Source organism: Microtus ochrogaster, unplaced genomic scaffold, assembly GCF_000317375.1.
Source record: "Microtus ochrogaster isolate Prairie Vole_2 unplaced genomic scaffold, MicOch1.0 UNK7, whole genome shotgun sequence".
NCBI classification, from domain to species: Eukaryota; Metazoa; Chordata; class Mammalia; order Rodentia; family Cricetidae; genus Microtus; species Microtus ochrogaster.
Window position 1 is genome coordinate 3,487,574 of NW_004949105.1, and position 20,939 is coordinate 3,508,512.

General features: G+C 49.7%; 1 protein-coding gene across 4 annotated transcripts in view; it reads right to left on the minus strand.

Moving 5' to 3' along the window:
• The window catches only part of Arhgef10 (Rho guanine nucleotide exchange factor 10), an 85,783-nt gene that overhangs the window by 9,247 nt on the left and 55,597 nt on the right, over nt 1-20,939 (minus strand). For all 4 annotated transcript variants that reach the window (XM_026788805.1, XM_026788807.1, XM_013353442.2 and 1 more), the window contains 9 exons: nt 17,387-17,502; nt 16,776-16,903; nt 16,564-16,664; nt 14,955-15,076; nt 14,094-14,180; nt 12,601-12,827; nt 11,932-12,089; nt 7,702-7,844; nt 1,104-1,278 (listed from right to left, as the gene is read on the minus strand). In XM_026788805.1, coding sequence (XP_026644606.1) covers nt 1,104-1,278; nt 7,702-7,844; nt 11,932-12,089; nt 12,601-12,827; nt 14,094-14,180; nt 14,955-15,076; nt 16,564-16,664; nt 16,776-16,903; nt 17,387-17,502 — 1,257 coding nt within the window. The remainder of the gene's footprint in view (nt 1-1,103; nt 1,279-7,701; nt 7,845-11,931; nt 12,090-12,600; nt 12,828-14,093; nt 14,181-14,954; nt 15,077-16,563; nt 16,665-16,775; nt 16,904-17,386; nt 17,503-20,939) is intronic.

Below are 20,939 nucleotides of genomic sequence, written 5' to 3' on the forward strand. Positions count from 1 at the left end.
AACCTCACACCTTCATCTTGAACTTCTAGCTTCCAGACTCGGGGAATAGGTGATGCTGTCAGAGGCCTCAGCCTGTAACCAGGACAGAGGCCAGAAACCTTCCCCAGAGCCTTGCTCTCCCCAATGGACACCTTCCCCATCACAATTCACCACACAAGCAGACAAATCCACCCAGACTCCCATACCCACACCACTGTGGCCTCAGACATCTCTAAAGGCCGACAGTCTTTCGTCTTACACTCTCTCTCTCTCTCTCTCTCTCTCTCTCTCTCTCTCTCTCTCTCTCACACACACACACACACACACACACACACACACACACACACACGGCGTCTGGTCTGAGTGTGAATCAGTCACATAACTCATAGCTGCCTGAACAAAGCACCGCACAGCACCCCCACCCTCCCACCAGAGCCCATCTCCTGGCTACCGATGCACACGATGTGAGCACTGTCCAGCAGCAATGCCCATCTAGGGTGACTGGCTTGCCTGTGACCCACATGTGAACACCATCTACACAGCACATCTGCTAACCAGCGACCAGCTCACCTCACTACCCTGCACTTCCTTCTTAACTTCAGCCATTCCTGTGCTCTCCATCCCCACCTTTATGTCATACTCTCCCTGCAGCCTGGTAGGCAGGACCCTGAGGAAAAAGGGCAGGCAAGACGCATTCAAGCCTCTCCCTGCAGGATCACTCTCCCCAAATCCACCCTGGCATGGTCTCTCCCCGTCCCTGTGCAGGACTATGAAGTTACCTTGCCTTGCCTCTGGCACCACCATCAGATCCTTTGTGGCCATTAGTGAAGCCTTTAACACAGCCACAGACAGGCTGCATAACTGTGCATACAAACTACACCTTTATACATACTGCCCACACACTAACTCACGCCAGGTAGCACACACAAAGGCTGTGCATCTACACCTGTGGGACATATGTGAATACCCAGGGTCCATGGACTGCACTGGCTGTGTGTGCACTAGCAGCGGCTGTCCCTGTTGTTCCTTCAACTCTGCTGCCCTCTTCCTTTCCTTCTGAGGTACCTGGCTGCAAGCTGTACATGGGAGAGTAACCCTAGAACCCTCCCTTCCTCAGAGAGTACCTGGCAACATGCTATGCACAGGGGCATCAATGTTGACATCCTGCAGGTGCTTCAAAGTCTCCGTGTGGAAGAGGCGAAGGGTGGACCCCGAAGTGAAGGCAATCCAAATGCCAACACCAGCCACAGCCATGTGGGAGATGACCATCCCTTCATCTTGGTGGGCCTCCAGCTGATTCTGAGGAAGCAGAGGAAATGAGATTATACAGCATATTAGGGGTTTAGCCAGAGCTAACCACAGTGCTGGGGGCAAAGATAGCACACAACGGAGCTAGGCCGCGTCACTTGTGAGTGTCGTGGGGTCCAGCTGGAGCTCACACTCACGACTGTGACAGCGCTGATCTCCTAGTCACAGTTACAGAGTAGCATCTGTGGATACGACACTCTTGTGGCACGTCCCTGAGCAGGAAAAAGTGTATCACAGAACACGGTGCGGTCTTCCATCTACCACAGCACCTCGACAAGCTGAGCAAACAGCTTCACAACATGAAAGGGGCTGGGAAGGGATGGCTGCTGGTCCTGGTCCCCAAGGAGACATAGCTCAGTGAACAGCCTGGTAAGAGGGTGGTGGGAAGCAAAGCCGTGGAGACCGAGGAGAAAGCTGGTCCTTCTCCTACAATCCTGGCAAAGACATAACACCATCGCAGGGCTGCCTCTCCTGAGGCCTGTCTAAAGCAGGCCATCCTGTGGGATCCCAGGACAATACTACACTGCACAAGGCCCAACTGGCAACAAGCAGCTCTGCAGTCATCTTGAGACCAGTGCGCGCGCGTGCGTGCGTGCGTGCGTGCGTGCGTGCGTGCGTGTGTGTGTGTGTGTTGGCCAAAGCCCAGGCAGGGTGCAGTGAGAAGGTTAGGAAATTTACCTGAGAAGGTCAGGAAATTCACACTAAAGATCAGTCTTGTGGGGTTCTCTTAATTTGAACTTAAAATACCCCCTGAGGGAGCAAAACCCTAGCTCTCTGTCCTCAGAGAAGAGAGAGGAGAGAGAACCTGACCCCTGCCACAGAGACAATAGACTTGCCAAGGTCATGGAACCCCACACCCTCACAGAGGCTCCCTGACAGGCTAGGCTGAGCTACACCCAGCATTAACTGGATCTCATTTCAATGGAAGATTCCAGGGCAGGAGTGCTTTGCTTGTAAAGGGCTGGCAGAGCCCAGGTCAGGAGCTGTAGGGGACGTCTCCCGACCTTGTCTCCTCGGCCTGGTTTTCAGGCTGCTTGCTGCCAGCACACACAAACTAGATTGATTTTTAGATATTGATCTTGCACACTCTGACCCTGTTGAATGTTTTGTTGTTTCATTTTGTTTCTTTAATCTGTTAGTGATGTTCCAGATTCCTTAGGGATTCTGGACTCAAGACAATCTCTTAGCAAATTCATATTCTTCTTTCAACCCAACGCCCACCCAGTCCATCCCCAGCACCTCTGGTAAAAGCAGCCAACTCTATGTGGGCAGAAGAGGAGGAGATGGGCCTCTGTGCACCCTTCATATCTCATGTACACAGTTGCTAAGCTGACACTCACCATTCTCTATGTGCCCTGAGACACTAGTATTGGACTGGTCCTAGACTTCTCTGTAGGCTCATGATGAGCAGTGTGTCTGACGTTCAAGGGATGGCCCCTGTGACAGGTCTTCCTCTGATGCCTTCACAGAAACTAGAACATGGGGTCATGCCACCCCTCCCCCCCAGGGGCTGTCTGCTTTACCCTGAAGCTCAGGCTGCATACTGGGATATTTCCTGGAATGCTGAAGAAGGCTGATGCCTGAAGTCTCAGTACTAGCATGGTCTTTAAGGTTCTGAGAGGGACACACACACACACACACACACACACACACACACACACACACACTGTACAGTGAGGATCACTAGAGGAAGAACCTTGATCAACAGATACCTCTAACTTCATGCATCACTTCTTGCCACAACACACACCTGTACATCACTGTGATTTAACACACAAAGAAGCAGGAACCTTCCACACAGCTGTGATCCAGATAGGAAGAATCGATGTCATCCCAGGTTCCTGCAACTGCTCTGCACCTGGGACAGCTGGGGTGCCCCGAGCATGATCCAGTGCCAGGGACTAGAGAGGGAGGTGGCTTTGAGTAAGGACAAGCAAGGGACATGGGGTCTGGGAGGGTCAGACTGCTCTGTGTACTGTTCTCACGGGCCAGACAAGGTGACTCCTGCCCAGCTTCCCAGGTCTGGAAATGCATATCAACCTCCCCATAGCAGCTGCACTGCCAAGCCTCAGGTGGAGGACGAGGCAGGACATGTCATCTTGTATTACTTGTAGTGCTGAAGGAGCCTTCCCCTCCTGTTCATGCTGGGTGTGGAACTGCCTGCAGGGAAAGATGCCCTGCTGCGCATTTGGGGTACAAGCCTCCATCTCTACTGCCCGTCATATGATGAGTTCAAGGCAGAGCAGTAACTGCCCCTGGAAACCTGCGGTAGCTGGGCAACAGGACTTCCAAGGAGGCTTGAAAAAGCAGAAGAAACCATGGCATGTGAGGTCACATGACTGGAGGACTAAAGAGCAAGGCTCCGCCTTCCCATCCATGTCACAGTGTCTACTCAACCTTCCCCAGAAGCTCCAGGGTCTCTGATTCCCAGCAACCTTCTCCATTTGACTCGCAGTCTGCCATCTGCAGCACTTGAAGGGCTGGCAGGACCATTGCAGAGGAGAAAACACATTTCATTATCTCTGTTCTGTATTCAAGGTCCCTCGGTGCCCTATGTCACATGGCAAGTATCATATTCAATAGGGAAACGTGCAAGTCTGCTTTTCAAAGGCACTAGCTCTGGCGGACTTGGCTGTTTCCATCTCTGCCTATACACCAGGAAGCTGGGGTGAGGGTCCAAACCTCTTCAGAGCCCATGTATTCAGGTGAGGGATCCAGGTTCCTGGCAGCTGTCAACCCTGCTATGTCCCCTCGTCCCTCGCCCTCTTGGTCCATGCTTCATTCAGTCCAAGAACCATGGTTCCTCCAGGAGTCACATCTCCTCATTCTGACCATCTCTGTGGTTTCCTCCCCCACGTCCTAGTGAACTCTGCTTATTTTGATAGGGGTTGTTACGAGGCCCAGGGCCCATGGCCTGACACACAGACTCAGGGAGACACAAGACTTGAACATTACAAGGCTAGTCCAAACCTGGGCATGGTGTACCATGTCTGCTGAGGAGTGGGCAGAAAAGAGCCACCAGAGCTCCACAGCATCTGACACCGCCCCATGGCTGGACACAGCCAGGATCTGCTGTATGGTACCTGGTACACGGCAGGTATAGAACGGTATTGATGAAGGGCCAGATGAAGGGCAGATGACACTGGCTCAGTTCTGCGCCGCTGTGCTAATTATCATAGGGAAGAAGCGTGGTTGAAGACCACTGTGATGCTGCTGTGTTACTGCCCTACCTGTTCATTCCATCTGAGTTTAGTAAACAGCACTACATAGAGTGGAAACTCAGGGGCAAGGAAAGCATCTTTAGAGTTAAGCAGCTCCAGCAGTGAAGCTGTAACTGTGCCCCATGGCTGTAAAGTTAGCATCTACCAAACCCAGAGAAGTCAGCCTGTTCCTAAACAAGGGATAAAAGGCAAGAAGGAAAGCAGGGAAAGAGAGAAGATGACGAGGGACTGGAGAGATGTTCCGGGATTGAGAATGTATACCACTTGCAGAGGACCCACCCGAGTTTGGCTCCCCAGCCCACAACTCCAGCTCCAGGGGCTCTGACAGCTGTTGGAAGAGGCCGCTATATAGTTCCCGGCCACTTAGCCCCGAAATAATCACACAGAAACTATACTAATTAATCTGCTTGGCCCATTAGCTCTAGCTTCTTATTGGCTAATTCTTACATATAAACTTAACCCATCTCTATTAATCTGTGTATCGACACGTGGCTGTGGCTTACCGAGTAAAGTTTCGTCCAGTGTCTGTCTCTGGCGGGGCTACATGACTTCTCTCTTACTCTGCCCTTCTTTCTCCCAGCATTTAGTTTAGTTCAGTTCCCCCCCCCCTCGGGCCTACCTTAGTTCTACCCTATCACAGGCTCAAGACAGTTTTCTTTATTCATTAATGGTAATCACAGCATACAGAGAGAAATCTCACATCAGACACCCTGTTCTGGTCCCTGTCAGCACATACACACATGTATACACAGATGCAAAAATAAAAGGAGGAGAATACAGTTCCTCCACTACGTGACCATCAGCACTAGGAGTTCCCCTCAGAATCTGCAGGAGGCAGAAGTGTCCCTGAGAGGCATTCTGCTCAGGGCTGCCAGGATACAGACCCCAACCACGGACACCCTGGCCTATGAACATTCCCATTCAGCCCTGTGGCAGCCGTTGAGATGCCTCAGCCTCAGAACCCCCTGTGCAGGAAGGCAGCTCCCTCCAGCAGCAGCACCCCCACTCCAGCTGGGTGAACATAGGTTGAGGTCCTGGGCTGCACCCACATCTCAGCTGTGGCTGCCCACAAAACAGGAACAGCATGAATCTTACTTACCCAAAAAAGCAGGTTTTGCTTCTCTCTATAAATGTGTTTAGTTATTTTAGGCTAAAAACTGCCTAGAGGGGCCAGGACTTGGATCTGGGGAGGCTCTACTCTTGGAGCCCTGGTGATCTCAGAGCTGTGCCTGTCTGGAGCATGAGACACCATAAAGCAGAGAGGGAGCATTGCCTTACCTTGGAAACCTTCTAGGGAAGGCTGTTGAGCACCCCTGGCAGTTTTGGGTTTCGTTTACAAATGATGATGATCATGCCATTTGGGGGGAAAAAAGTCTTAAAATAGTAACATCATGCCTCAGTGTAAAAACAATGAACGACAAACAAAACATTAAGATTTCGGGGACTGCAGCTCCAGTGTGCTGTGCTGGATGCAGGCATTCCCCTCCACCAACAAGCATCCCTGACTTGGGCCCAGGAGAGAGTTTCTGTGACACACAGTTGGGCTGTGGGTGGGCCCTGTGCTATGGCAGATACAGAATCAGCAAGGTGACATTGCTAGTCATCAAGACAGCCCGATGGAACAAGGCGGCATAGGGTCTGGAACTTTCTAGGAACATTATTTACGAGATGGTGTCACTGGTACCTACAAGGGCTGGGAGGAAGTTGCCATGGTACCTGTGACTGGAAGGGAAGCTCTTATGACAACAGTGGCTCTCAGGTGGATACAAAAGTAACCAAGGCTACCATGAAACTATGGGGAAACGTCTGTCCATGTTTCCCTCTGCCTTTCCTGTGGCCAGCTGGCAGGCTGGGTCTTGGGAACACAGAGGAGCCACCCCTTAAGAGAATCAGAACAGACACGGCTATAGTGGCATTCTCCGTCGTCCCAGCCCGTGGGCTCAGGCAGCAGGGTCTTTAGTTCAGGGTCAGCCCGGGAGGGGGTAAAGTTATCTCCCTGCAGTCCCAGGGAGAAAGTTCTGAGCTTGGACTTTCTCCCCGCCTGCACCTTTGCCCCACGTGGAAACATCCTGGTTCTAACTGAGCCTCACCTCCTGACCCTTGAACTGCCCTGGGAGTCTGCAGGCCTGACACAGCATCTGCATTGATGAGCTCCATGTCACAGGGCACACTACAATTCACAGCTCTTGAGATGGGAGCACAGTCAGGTAGCTGAGTGCTGAACATGCATGAGGCCCTGGATTCCATTCCCAGCACCAAAACCACCCTGAGTTCTCTATACCTGGAGCTTAAATCCCACTCTCTCCTGAGGTGACAGAACATGCCACCAATGTACGTCCTGAAATAGACGTCTGAGCGACATCTAAAAATGTGACAAGTGAACTCTTAGCAAAGGGCCTGAGACCCTGCCCTGCTCTGTTGAGCTGGCAAACTCCACCCGAGATGCAAATGGCAGTTTGGTCTGCAGATTTTGAACAGTCATTAGAACATACCAGACTAAAGAAGCCCTGCCCCAAAGACAAACACTTGTCATCTCTTGTATGACACTTAAAGGCAATTCTGTGACAGGATTGCTTTGTTGTTGATCTTTTGCTTTTTTGTTTTCTTGAGACAGGGTTTCCCTGTGTAGCCCTGGCTGTCGTGAGACTCACTCTGTAGACCAAGCTGTCCTCTGCCTCCCAAATCCCTATTGGCAACTTCTGGTGTCTGGTATCTTGGGAGAGGCACCCTCCCTAGCACAGCAGGCCCCACACCAATCCTGCATTTTGCCCTGTGAGTTTATGGCTTCTCCTTTTGTTAAAATTCTCATAAAGAGGGAGTTTTGGGTTTAGGAAGCCTGGATTGGTCTCCTGAATATCCGGCTAGTCCGTCCTTCATCTCAGGAACAATCCCCCAACCAACTGATGAGAAATGGCACTCCAGCCAAGTGCTGATTTTCCACGTGTTCCTGAGGGTTGTTCATATCGAATGTATTTTGAAATCAATGTTTCCACTACTTAGCAGGTAAGCACAGAGCAAGCATGCCCCAGAGAAGAGGTTAGAAAATGGTGAGATGAGTTTTCTAGTTAATCGTATCTTTCTAAGCAAAGCCCCAGAATGCACCCTGTTCCTGCCATTCACACTGTAGAATACCTGTGTGGCTGGGACACACCCTGTCTGCAGCAGGCATCAGCAGATTCGTGACAGCACTCACCTCTATAGTGTGCGTCTCCACGCTGGCCATGAACACCTGTCCTCCTGAGGCTGCCCACAGCGCACCTTCCACCAGGAGAAGGCTTCTGACAGGCAGGACACCCAACTTGATCACTTGCTGGGGTTCCGAGTTCCAGGATCCATCTTAAAAACAATATTTTTAGTTCCTTGCTGTGGGATAACGCTCTTGCACACTGCAAAGATTTGTCACTTGTATTAGTTTAATAAAATGCTGACTGGCCAGTTGCCAGGCATGAAGCACAGGCAGAGCGACCAGACTAGGAGAATTCTGGGAAGAGGAAAGGCAGAGATGTAGTCGCTACCCAGACACAGAGGAAGCAAGATGAGAGACGGCCTCACTGAGAAAAGGCACCAAGTCACATGGTTAAACATAGACAAGAATTATGGGTTAATTTAAGTTATAAGAGCTAGTTAATAATAAGCCTGAACTAACAGGCCAAACAGTTTATAATAAATATAAGCCTCTATGTGTTTCTTTGGGAATGAATGGCTGCGGGATCAGGTGGGAAAGAAACTTCTGTCTACAGTTCCTCTAAGCTCAGGTAACTGTTCATGGAGAGAGAAACAGAATGCCACACCTCGCTGCAAAACCACAAACCAAGTACCAACTGTGACCACAATGGTTGTGTTCAACATGGGGTATTTAGGGGTCCAGGAACCAGCCCTGGCACCCAGCGCCTATAGCGTGTGGAAGACAAAAAGGACAGCAGGTAGGACGGGACCACCTTCCTATGGCATGTCCCTACCTGGCACGTCTCTAGACACATTCCTTGCTTTCTGTAAATTAAGTATCAGTTTCTTTATCTATAAGATGGGGGCAGTACTGTCACAAGCCTTGAAACTTGTTTCAAGAACTAAAAATGAGACATACACATAAACACTCATTGCATGACCCGTCACGTTTCCACAGATCCTGCTGCAATACAGAAGTAATGCATGAAGTGATCAGTTGTCAGAAGGACCACATCAATTTCAAAACATCCTATAATCGTGAGGAGAACCTGTCTTCACTAAGGTGAAAAGACCAAACAAAACTAAGCCGAAGGCCCTGCTCTTCTACTGTCTTCCTCCCTGACCCCCAGGAAGCCAAAGCTGTAGTACCCAGAGATCTGTAATGAGTTCTACCATGACTTAAGTGAAGTGTGAATCAACAGCACAGTGACAGGAAAGACTGAAAACAAGATGTAATGCGAATTAAAGTGGTTGATGTGGCTATCCTCTAAGTATCTAATTGTTCATTCAGTAAGCCCCAGGATTCCAATGCTAATCACATCATCAGTGTGACTTCCCTGCCATCAGAGTTCTCTCAGCTCGGAGGAAACAAGGTTTCCCTCGCCTGCTCAAACATTCATACAAACAGACATCCCACGTGGTCCTCACAGCCCTTTACAGGACTGTGGCCTGTGCCTGTGATGGAACGTGTGTGTGTTCAGAGTAGACACACTGCCCTCTGATGTTCACAGGCTCCTAAAGGCATGGCATGGCGTAAGAACACAGACCTCTGAAGCAAGACAGAGCTCTGTCTGCAGGCTGCCAGAGGAGTGTGATGTTGCTGACCACAGTATGGCTCCTTTGAAACAGGAACTCCAAGATCAGAGGTGGGATAACCCACTTTAGATATTTTACTTTGGTTAAAGTTCGACTTCCAACAATCGGCCTCTGTTTTCTGGCCACCTAAGCAAGTTCTCTTTTCCGTAGATACTGTATTCTTGTCTCCCTGGAAGGGCCTTGTACAATCTCACTACTGAAAGTGTGTGAATCTGGGCCAAATCTTAGGACAACTCCTACCTAATAAGGCACCTGCACCACAGACAGACTTCATACATGAGCTAACAATACTGATAACCCCAAGTCTTCACAACCTGAAACATTCCCATCAAGTCCCAGGTTTCCAAGGCCCACTCCAAAGCAGCAGAACCTTCATCAGGCAAGGGTATAGTCTCTGATCAATCACATCCTCCACCGCCAAGAACGGAAGAACAACGGGCTGTGTGTGGACGCTCGGGCCACCTTGCTCTCTACCACCCAGGCCTGCCGACAGTGTGCAGGCAGTGTATAAAGAGTGGGAAGGCTGCAGAGACAGTGGGACTATATACAGCCACTGTGGGTCATGACGCCTACTGCACACTACACCACAGAGCTGGGCTGGCCAAGCCCAGGGATGCATAGCGATGAGGATTAATCCTCTGATGGAGGAGGGTCACCTGTCTATCTGTTGTTTCATTGGTTAATAAAGAAACTGCTTGGCCTGATAGGTCAGAACATAAATAGGTGGAATAGAAAGAACGGAATGCTGGGAGGAAGAGGGAAGTGAGGCAATCGCCATGCATCTCTTCTCTGGGCCAGACACCATGGAGCCAGCCGCCAGGTCAGACATGCTGAATCTTCCCCGGTAAGCCACCACCTCCTGCCTGCAGCTCCATCTACAATCCTCCAAACAACTGACGTACAAGAAGGAAGAAAATCAGAAGGCCAAGGGACAGGAGCAAAGAAAACCACCTGGAAACCTTAAAGAAAGGGCATCATGGATAGGGAAGTGTAGAACAATATAATGGCAATCAGAAAATTCAACAAAAGGAGAAATATAAAAAAAACTACTGTGCATTGTGCACGTGCCTTCTCTAAGAAGGGTAAGCAAAGAAAATAAATAGAGTGAAACCAAAATACCCGTAAAAGCAGATGGAATAGGAAAGTGACTCTCAGCCTTTTAGTGGAAGAAAGGACTGGGGGCATGGCTCAGCAGCCAAGCTTCTGCTCCACATGTAAGCACAAGGTTCAGCTCAGTCTCTAGCACATTAGATAATAAAGTAAGGCCAAGCAAAATGGCAGAATGCTATAAATAAGTCCCTATGTAAGTTTTAATACTATAATGTTTATTCAAAAGTTCACATACACTCAGAGTAATGGAAAAATGGACATCACCTTCTGAAATCAACTACAAAGACCCGCTGCATCCCCCTGAAATCACCTCCCTTCCAATTTACAAATAATCAATATTCCATGCAATGTAGTCTCCGACAAGGAGGGGCCTGGAGAACACAGGGTGCAGAGGTGGACAGCAAGACCCAGCACCAGTGGACAAAGGTCCAGAGCTCCCCAGTCTGTGTTCACCATTGGCAGTATTCTGCAGGTGGTAAGGAGCTCACCAGCCATTTTGAAAGCTCATTGACAACTATTCAGAAAGCACTGGCAGACATAGAGGGTAGCATCAGGGCAGGAAACCCCACCCCCCTTTTTGGTAGCAATGGCTCTTAGACCCCTTAGGAAATACAGAGGGTCAGAAGGCTTTGGGTGCATATGCATAGGGCCTGAGGCCAGGAGTGAGCTGCAAGGCCAGGTGTGCAGGCTCTAGGGCAGACCTGGGCATTTGGTGAGCATGCTAGCAGGAAAGGGTCAGCCTCTGGGATTCAGTTTGGCACATCTGTATTATATGCCAGGCTGAGAGACTGGGGAGAAAGCCTGGCTACCAGCCGTGCAGCAGCAAGGGCAGTCCCTTGCTGTGGAAAAAAAATCATTTGCACAAAGCAACCACTGAAACTCATGAGAAAAGCCATTGAAAGCGACGGCATCATACCCACAACACGGCAAGTTCCCGAAGTCTGAAGAACAGTGGGGTTGCTATACCCTCAGCTGGGAGCACCATAGAGGGACCAGAAAGCCAGGGAGGTGGGAGGGTCTACAGAGGGGAGCATGTGACCTGGACAGGCCTCTTTCCATCTTTACCAGAGTCCTTTAAGACGGCTAGTTAAACACTGCCATGCTGAAGGCCTGGGGGCTGAGGGCACACACAGGGGCTGGGCACTTCTGAGGTGGGAAGGACCAGGCTTAGTGTTTGAGGCTCTGCAAGGGCAGGTGAGGCCAGTCACAATGGTGCCATATGGAAGGAGCAGAGACGGAGAAGCCAACCCTAGAGGGCTACTGCCGCCCCCATGGTGAAAGTGGGCCTGAGGGATGGAGGAAGGCTCAGGAGAGCATGGCAGAGTCTAGAGTGCCCACGAGCACTAGGATGGGCCTTTAAGGCTGGCCTGCATTAATCTGAGTCACTGTGGAACAAGAAACCCCTGGGAACCAACTTTAAAAAAATCCCATGTGCCCATCAGTGCCTTATGGGTAAGGAGCAAGTCACACAGGTTTAGAACTAGGAGTGATAAGCACCACGGGAGGGGAGTCCAATTCCTAGCCAAGGTCAGGGCTGAGTGTGGGAAGTTACCTGGAGCCTTGGTGTAGCTGGCTACTGATCCATTGACCAGGCCAGCATACAGGCCTTGTGGGGAGCAGGCCAAGCTCATGACGGTGGACTTGTCAGGGGTGTAGAAGTGCTGAAGCCTCACTTTCTTGCAGCCCTGACTGCTTTTGTAGATGGAAATGCTGCAAAAGAAAAACACGTTGGTGGTCCCTGTGAGAAGCCTGGTGCCTCCGCATCATCAAATGGCAGTGCCCTCCCCCTCAACTCACACGGGCTACGTTTTAAAGAACGCCTGCCATCATTCTGATTTCATTCTTAGAGCTTAGAGAGAAATTCTGGAACATAATTTATTTTCTTCCTATAGATTTTGTAATGTTAGTTTAATTCGTCATTAAACAATGTCATTGTTCCAAATGTTTACAGCATAAAATATTGGTGCTTCATTCCAAAACTGAAGAAGTGGTATATTTTTAAGAAGGATTAATAAAAACGAATCACTCGGGAGGCAAGCTGTGGGGAGCTTCCCCTTCATCTCTTATCATAATTGCCATGGGTGTGGCTGACTGGTGACTCGAGACTGCTGTGACCCAGGAATCCCCTCCCCCCTCACATCTTACATGGCTCACACTGCCCCATGTGAGGGTGACCTGTCTTGCACTGAGGACAGTTCCTAAAGCAGTGACTGTTTCCTACCTTCCTTCTTCCGTGCCCAGGCAGATGGTGGGCACATGGGATGCTCTCGAGGCTGTGGCCTCTGGGTCGGTGGCTTCGCTGGACTCCTGGGGCTTCGACTCCTCCGCAGGAATGTACACCATGCACAGGATGCGTGACTCCACGTTGAAGCACTCAATGACTTTGGGGTTGGAACCTTGAAAGGAGACGATGGCCACCTGGCCCATCTGACTGCTACAGCTTCCGATCTGAGACAGTGTGGGAGAGGGAGAAAGAGTGTGAAGTCCCGCATCCTTTCGGGATTGCTAAATCAGGTCAGGCATGATCCTGGAGATGCAGAACCCTGACCTACAAAGGTATTGATTTTCATGGGCCCATCACACTCAGAAAAAGCAAATCAAGTAAAAGGAGGCCTGACAGAGTCCATTTCTCTTTTCAGCGTGTTGAATTTGGCTTTTAAATTTTTCAATTCCATGAATACAACTTTATTTTGCAAGTGAAAAGTGTACACAACAGACAGCAGACACCATCCTTCGCACAACTGCACGGGCCTATTCACACACTCATTTTACAAAGTGCCGGAGAGCAAATTAGCGGCAGTGTTAAGTAAGCTGGCACAAAGGTGCAAGAGCTCTCAGCCTCGGTGAAAACAAGCCTTTCAAGAGGTGGAAACTGAAAAGAACACAGCCCAAGCAGGCCATCCCGGGGAACACAGTGGTTCTGCCAAGCAGCTCCCGGGAGCCCCATGAAAGCCTACTAAGCTCCCCACAGCTGACAGTCTGGAGGGAGCCTGACCCCTGCGGACAGACAGCAGGCTGGTTCCCGGTACTCAGCTCTTCCCTCCTGCATGTATTCTATGCAACAAGGAAGCAACCCAACCCCCTCTGACCCTGTTGGAAGGAGGTCAAACCATCAAGTCCCTGTTTGGTTGAGAGAGAGAGAGAGAGAGAGAGAGAGAGAATATGTGTGAAAAGCAGCTACAAATCTGCTCAGCAGGAAATTACAACCTAGAAGAAGTTTAGCATCTCTGTGGGTCCCTAGGCGGCTGAAACACCAGCTGGCACACTAGGAGCAGGGCTGAACAGCAGCCCTGGCTGTCAGCTTAGAGTTATGTATATTGAGAGGGGCAAAGGGAGAGGCAGGAGGCCAGGGAGCCAGTTCCAGCAAGTTCCTCTGGTGTGCGAGAACAAGAAAGGGCTACTACTACTACTACTGAGTATTGCTGAGAGCCTAGACATCGTGCAGAACCAGCTCTGTTTAACCAGGACTCCAATGTTCGGGAAGAGGAAAGTCAAGGTGGTGAGACACTGGGGTGGAGGACATGCAGCTCTCCTCACAGCACCTAAGGGCTTTGTCTCGGCTCCTCGATGGTAAAAGAATAAAAGCCAACATTTGAATTCCTAAGTCCGCACCTTACAGGAAGGTTCTGTTTGGAAACCTAACCGGGTATTTTCTGGTGAATGCCCCCAGCAGTTCTTTCTCAACCTGCCCTAAAGACAAGCAAAGAGCCTTACCCACAGGAAGCCACGTGCTGCGGAGGGCGAAGCTGCTTGGCTGTCGTTGCTTAGGTACGGCTCGGGGTTATAAGCTGCGCACTCGATCTACAACGGAACACAACACTGTGGATTCAAAATGTCTTCCATCCATGGCTGGCTGAAGCGCGGGCCTGAGCCCATGCATACAATGAACTGTGGAAGTCTCACAAGTTCATTTTGCAGACGTGAATTCCCAAGGTTTGGTCTTTTGTGTTTTTATCTTTAGAACCCCTCAACTGTGCTGAAAGCCAGCTGGACATGCCAAATCAGCCAGGAGGACTAAGCCAGGAGCAGAACACCTGACGTGTGTCCACTGGCCTTCCTGACACATGTGTCATGTGGTTTTGCAGGGCAGGGGTTCTGAGGCTTCTGAAAGTGTGCCTCACTTGAGCCAGGGGCAAGGCAGCCCCCACCAAGTGGATCAGAGGCCAGGAATAAGAGAGAGGTAATAATGTCAAGTTATTTCTTAAAGAAAGATATAGGGCCTTGCCAAGGGCATTGGGCCTCGGTGCCTGAGATGAGGACACGGTGGGCACTTCAGTAAGAAGGTGCACACGACATCAAGAAGATAAGGGCTTCAGAGTCCTGGCCCTCTACAGAAAGGGACTGCAGAGCAAGCTGGAGCACCACAGAAGAGGCTGGAGCACAGCAGGCCGAGGCCTACAATAACCTTAGCCGGCAGCAGGCCACACAGACAGGGGCTGAGCCTTACTGGTGGGCTCACAGCAAGACCCTCTCCAATACTGGTAATACACCTCCTCTCCAGTAGCACTAACAGGGTGCGATGCCAGCGCTCCCCAGGTAAATCCTCTACAAAAGCAGGTACTACCGGGCCCTCACCTTGAACTCTGGCTGCTTGGCCACCATCACAGGCATGTGTCCCACCAGGAGAGGGTGCGTCTCCTTCTTGGCTAGGTTGCCATCATCGTCCACACAGAACCATCCCATGTGGTTCTCCTCCTCTGTGGGCACATTCAGAGAGAGCAGAGCTGAGCTGGGGGTGAATCTGAGTGCGTCCTCCTGTCTCAAGAGCTGCACCCAACAGTCCATGGCTTGTGAGCAAAAGTGATTTTATCTCGGGAAGCGACACTGCCTTTCCCTCGCTGGAGGTGGGGGGAGGTGACCTCTCACTGCTGCGGCCTAATTTGTAACATCATGGGGCCTCCCACTCCAGATCTGCTCCTGAACTGCACACAGCAGCAGCAGCAGCAGCAGCAGCAGCGTAATAGGCTGGGGCCACCCCACAGGCCTGGATCCTTCAAGAAGCTGAGCTGGTCAGACTCAGTGAAAAACCCCTAAACATGAAGGCATAATTTGCTCCCAAAGAAGACAGCCATCTTAGCTTTGAGTCAAAGCAGAAGGGAGGTGACCACCATGTTATTTCACAAGGGTCATCCCCTGGATTATGGACACAAGTCAGTGAATCCCCCGGGAGAGGACAAAGACTATGTCCCTGTCCTCACTCAGATCAGGGAGGCTCCCTTTCACAATAAAAGTCTTTCTCGTTTCACTAACTCCTGCTCTCTGGGGGACCAGCAACAGCGAACTTCTGTTTAATTCTTAGGTGACAGTTCAGACCGTCTGCACTTGGAAGAGGATTTCACAAATGGGTGCACACACATCTACCATCACATACACAGACATATATCCACACCTAAGAACTCCCTCATATGCCACATATATGCATACACATGACACCCCCGTGCAAGCTAAGTAAAGAAATCTGTGTATATAAATTCTTGACAAACTATAGAGATGATCTCCCTCCCTCCCTACCTCTCATCTGTAAGTCTATATACCCACCCACCTACCTACCATCAATCTCCATCTGTCTACCCAATTATCTATTGTCTATCAATCTATCCCCCTATCATATATCATCTACCTATCATCTATCTACCTTATCACCTATTGATTTGCCAACCTACTTGTCATTTATCATCTACCAATTTATCATCAATATATCTACCCACCTACCTACTTACACAGGCTAAATGGATAGAGGAGCCGGGAAAGAGTTATAAAACCACATCCAACCACAGTAAAACCACGGGACTTGTTTTTAGAGCTAGGGGTCCTGAGGGACAAGGTATTGATGCACTGCAGTCCCTGTCACAGGCGGTACTGGCACACAGGCTGAGATGGCGTGTGCTTCCTGCTCCTTGAAAGCTCACCCATGCCGGGGTTTCAGGCTCTGGACCAGAGTTACAGCCTTGTGCTCCACAGTCATAATACACAAGAATGTCTGATCACAACGGAAGCAACCGGAATGCTCTTGTTTAACTTACTTTTTCCTACTAAAGCTAGGTTTCCAAAACACAGGAAGCTCTCTCTCCACCCTGGGTTTTACCCTCCCAGGTGTAGGTAGCACCATACAACCTCTCTGGTGACTCTGAAATATCTATTTCTCAAGGGCACATGCCCAGTTAGCTTAAACCCTGTGTCTTACCAAGTGCCAGCTTGGCCATCTGCAGGCTGCTGACCCAGGACTCCTTGATGGCAGGTGTAAACGTATTGAACACAGCAGCAAAGAAAGTGGGCCGCCCTGACCTGCCAGAGGAGAGAAGCGTTCCCTTTACAGATCACACTCTGGCACGGACCGGCAGCCAGAAAGCACCTATGCCAGAGAACTGCCACACTCTGGTTTTTTAAGTTACTGACTTGTCCTGCTTTCCCGGGAGCTGTAACTGAATTCTGCAGCGGTCGGCGGCTCTGATTTCTTCCTCTTTCTTCAGGATCAGTCGTTGTAAGCCTGACGTCCAATCGTGAGCTACTGACTGGTTTAAATTCTAGAGGAGATGCATAACACATTTATTAGGTTTTTATAGCATCTTGCTCTGCTTCATGACAAGGTCTCACTCTAACCGAGGATTGCCTGGAATTCACTATGTAGCCCAGGCTGGTATTAAATTCATGGCAATCCTCCTGCCTCACAGTGCCAAGTGGGGGTGATTACAAGGATGATCCAGCACACTCTGCTTACACACACTTTTAGAAGAGAAGAAAAAGCAAAGATCTAAGCTGAAAACCCCAGGGAGACTCAATGGTATTTATGTCCCATCACAAAAGCAAATCCCCTGCGGCTGATCATGCAGAGATGTGACTGAGGTTTGAGACTGCCTCAGGAAGGAAAGCTTCGCTGCCCCAAACAACAGAAGAGCAGTCACAGACACGCAAGTGCCCGCCTCTGGAGAGCCTGGAGACAAGCCCACGCTCACAGATCTGGAGGCTGCAGTAGTGTCCCATCCCAGAGCACCCCCCCAACCCCGTACCTGATAGCTCCCTCGAAGGTTTCCTATCAGCTGTGAGATCTGCCCAACGACATTCAGGTCATGCAGCAGGTTCTGCAGATCCTGGTACAGCTGCCCTGGCCCCATGTAAACTTTGTCTGAAATGCAGAGGAAAAATAAGAATCACTTGCTTCCTGCTCAGGGAAGTACCAAAATAAATTTTAGTTTTGCATACATACATAATATACACTTGGGAGTTACTCCTTTGCTAGTTGCTGTTTTGGTAATTTATGTATATAGAATGATGTCTTTCAGCCGCTGCAGGCTGGTGTCGTGTCTCATAGGACTGCACACTGCGATGCTCGGGATGGCACAGCACTCACTTCCCTGTCATACCCAAACGCCACAGTTTCTGCTCACTGTTCTCATCCTGGTCCAGCCCAGGTCTCTGAAGTCCTGAGTGTCCTAGCCTTCATCTGCCCACAGACCTCCCGGTCTGTCTCTGATGAATTTGACTCTTTTGAAGGACACTGCTGAATTATCTTACAGAATGTCTCACAATTTGACCCACACTTTGTAAGAGAGAGCAAGACAGACAGACGGATGGGGGCATGGGTGGACAAGGGAATTTCACGTATTTCAGATTTTCCTTCAACTCCTAAGGAGCTGAAGCTGACCTTGAACTCTTGGTCCTCTTGCCTCTACCTCGGGATCACTAAGAGTGTAACTTGTACCACCACGCTGTACTGTGCAATTCTGGGGATCAAACTCAGGACTTCACGCATGCTAGGAAACAACTCTGCCAATGGAGCTGCACCCCTGGTTCCCTAATTTTAAACATCATCATTAGTAGTAAGAAATACCCAGATAGGAAATTTTATCAGGATCAAACTTCTAATACCTGAAGTATCCAAAACCATAGAGCTCCCTAAGGATTTCCCCCAAAGTTAGAACATTTAGAAAGGACCAGAAATGGCTCTGTCCATACACTGGGGTCAGGAGGTGATGAGCACCCTATGAGTGTCCATAGTCAGTTCCTACCAGCCAACCCCTATAACCATGCCAGCTCCACCACTTATGGAAGGCTTGGGACTGGGGAGGGAGGTGCAAGGGGAGATTTGCAAATATTCTATGTCCAGATCCCATAGGCACATGAGTGCTGAGAGCATACCTTCAGCCTCCAAGGTCACACAGAGGCAAGAGGGACCTGAACTCAGAACCACGTCTACAACCCAAGCTGCAAACCTGCACGCTTGTCCTGTCCTTTCCCACCCTCTACCTCACGTAATCATCCCATAAATCATCCCAGAGCCAGCCAGGGAGAGAGCTGGATTTAGAGCATGGGGCCTTGGTGTCATGATCTCAGCGGATGGCCGCCTAGCACAGCTGTGCCTCAGGGGTCCCAGGCTGAGCAGTGCCCAGCTGGGTTTCAGGCTCCGCTGCTAACCACTTTAGTTTCTTATGATTCTTATCACTGAAGTCTGTAAGTTCGGTGTGCACTCTGTCCCGAGAACCACACAGCTCATCTCAACCTTCGTTCCGTCCACTGTGCCACTGTGTCAAAGCTGGGGCACAGCTTCATAAACACGTGTCTCTCAAACACACGCTGTCTCACTGGGGACACGATGTGAGTGGTTTCTCAGAACACAGGGCTGATTTTATCACTTTTCATGCCTTCCTGAGTTAGGTGCCTCCCAAGAATCTTGAAGTTTCATCAGAAGAGGAGCAAACTGTGGCAAGGCGTTATTATGAAAGTATCTCTCACATTCAGAGACTCAGACTTTCCAGTCTTCACAGCTCAGTTAATAATACATCTTAGACTACTGAAGACTCAAGACGGCTATGTACTGTGTACTGGGCCTCTTTGTTTAGCGTGTTTTAAGAGAACAAAATGTAACTATTCCTATTTGCCTTGTATTTCCCATGTAACCAACTTTTACAACCCAAGTTAATACATAGCTTTAAAATTAAGACATGTGCTCTTCCATGTCCTTGACCCAGAGGGCAGTACGTGTGCTTATGTGTGTTATGGCAATAAATGCTGGAAACACAAATAGGCTGAAAGCAACCTCATGCAATAAACTCCACCCAAACGCTGGAAGAGGCACGCAGATAAGATCTGATAGCCTTTGTTTGTTCCTGTGCTATCTAGGTCAGTAGGGTTCGTGTGTATCCCCTTGTAAAACACGGTGAAGACATCTGAAAAGTGTCCCTCATTCCTTTCCCATGGGATGCTTTCTGTGCTGTTCAATAAAAAACAGAGCAAAAGCCCTTCGTGAGGGATGCAGAGGCTGACAAGACAGCATTCAGGCAGGCACAGACTCGACTCCTACAGCAGACAAAGTATAGACAGACCAGAGACCGTTAGCTACAGAGAGACTGCAGACACAGGGCAGGAAACAGGAACTCAACCTGGGCTCTCTCTTGATTAAACTACCCCAGGGTCAAGGGCCTTGGTCTCCTTTCTTCATGAAACACTGACGAACTCTAATGACCTGAATGTCACTAATGCGTTCAATTGATGCAGTCAATGTACCAGGCGCATCTACGCACACACCTGACTACATTTTCCCTTACATTATGCTTACAAATCAAAATATTTTTATCTGGAAACTCATCCACTGCGTTCACTGTATAAACTTTTGAGAATAAGCTGTGAACCCAGGCTTGAGATACCATAAACGCGACATTAACTTTCTTCAACAACATCTACTTTATGTTAGCTTTGCAATCACTAATAAACGTTGACTTCTATTTTTGGTAAGCAACACTAAGAATTTCAGGACACATTTTAGGTACCTGCAACACTCTTCAGTTAGCTCACAGGCCAGGACTAGCTCGAGGGCTCACAAAATCACTCCCATCACCTGTGAGACCCCTCACACACACACCCAGAGTCACAGCGCCTCCTTGACTCTGTTCTCTCCCGCCACACGTTTGTCTTACCATAACCCATATCTAGCTTTAGCCCCCAAAATAGTATGATTTCATTTACACTGGTGTTCGGTTGATAGGCCCTTTTAGGAGAAACACCTTGGTTTGGGGGACAAGAGACCACACTGGTCACAGTTATACCCTGGGCCATCATGCCATGACAAATGTCACAGAGCAGAAGTCTGCACCAAGAAGGTGGGTCTGTCCGTACCAGGCTGCCGAGGGACTCTGCTCCAGCTTCCTCACTTCCCATGTCTGAGGACAAGTTGAAGAACTAGAAAGGACACCGACTTTCTGGCAAGTGTCAAGAATCTGCCATTTGTGCTTGGATTTGGAGAGAATTCCTCCCTCCCACTCACCTCGTGAGTCAGTCGCATGCTTAAACAGAGAATACTCTGCTACTTAAAGCAGACTTTTTGGACTCCTGCGAGCCGGAAGCCTTATCTAGGCTCTTCCTCGAGTCTCAGATCCCTTCAAGGAAGACAAGTGATGGGTAGTCAAGGCAGTGTCCTGAGCAGAGAGACCCCAGCAGGAGGAAAGAAGCTGATAGGAAACAGGAGGGATCTGAGGCAAGGCTGTTCACTTCACCTCAGACACCTGAGATCTTCCTCAGAAGGGAAGAAGCGGGGACACAGCCTACTGTGTCCTGCCCACTCAGGGA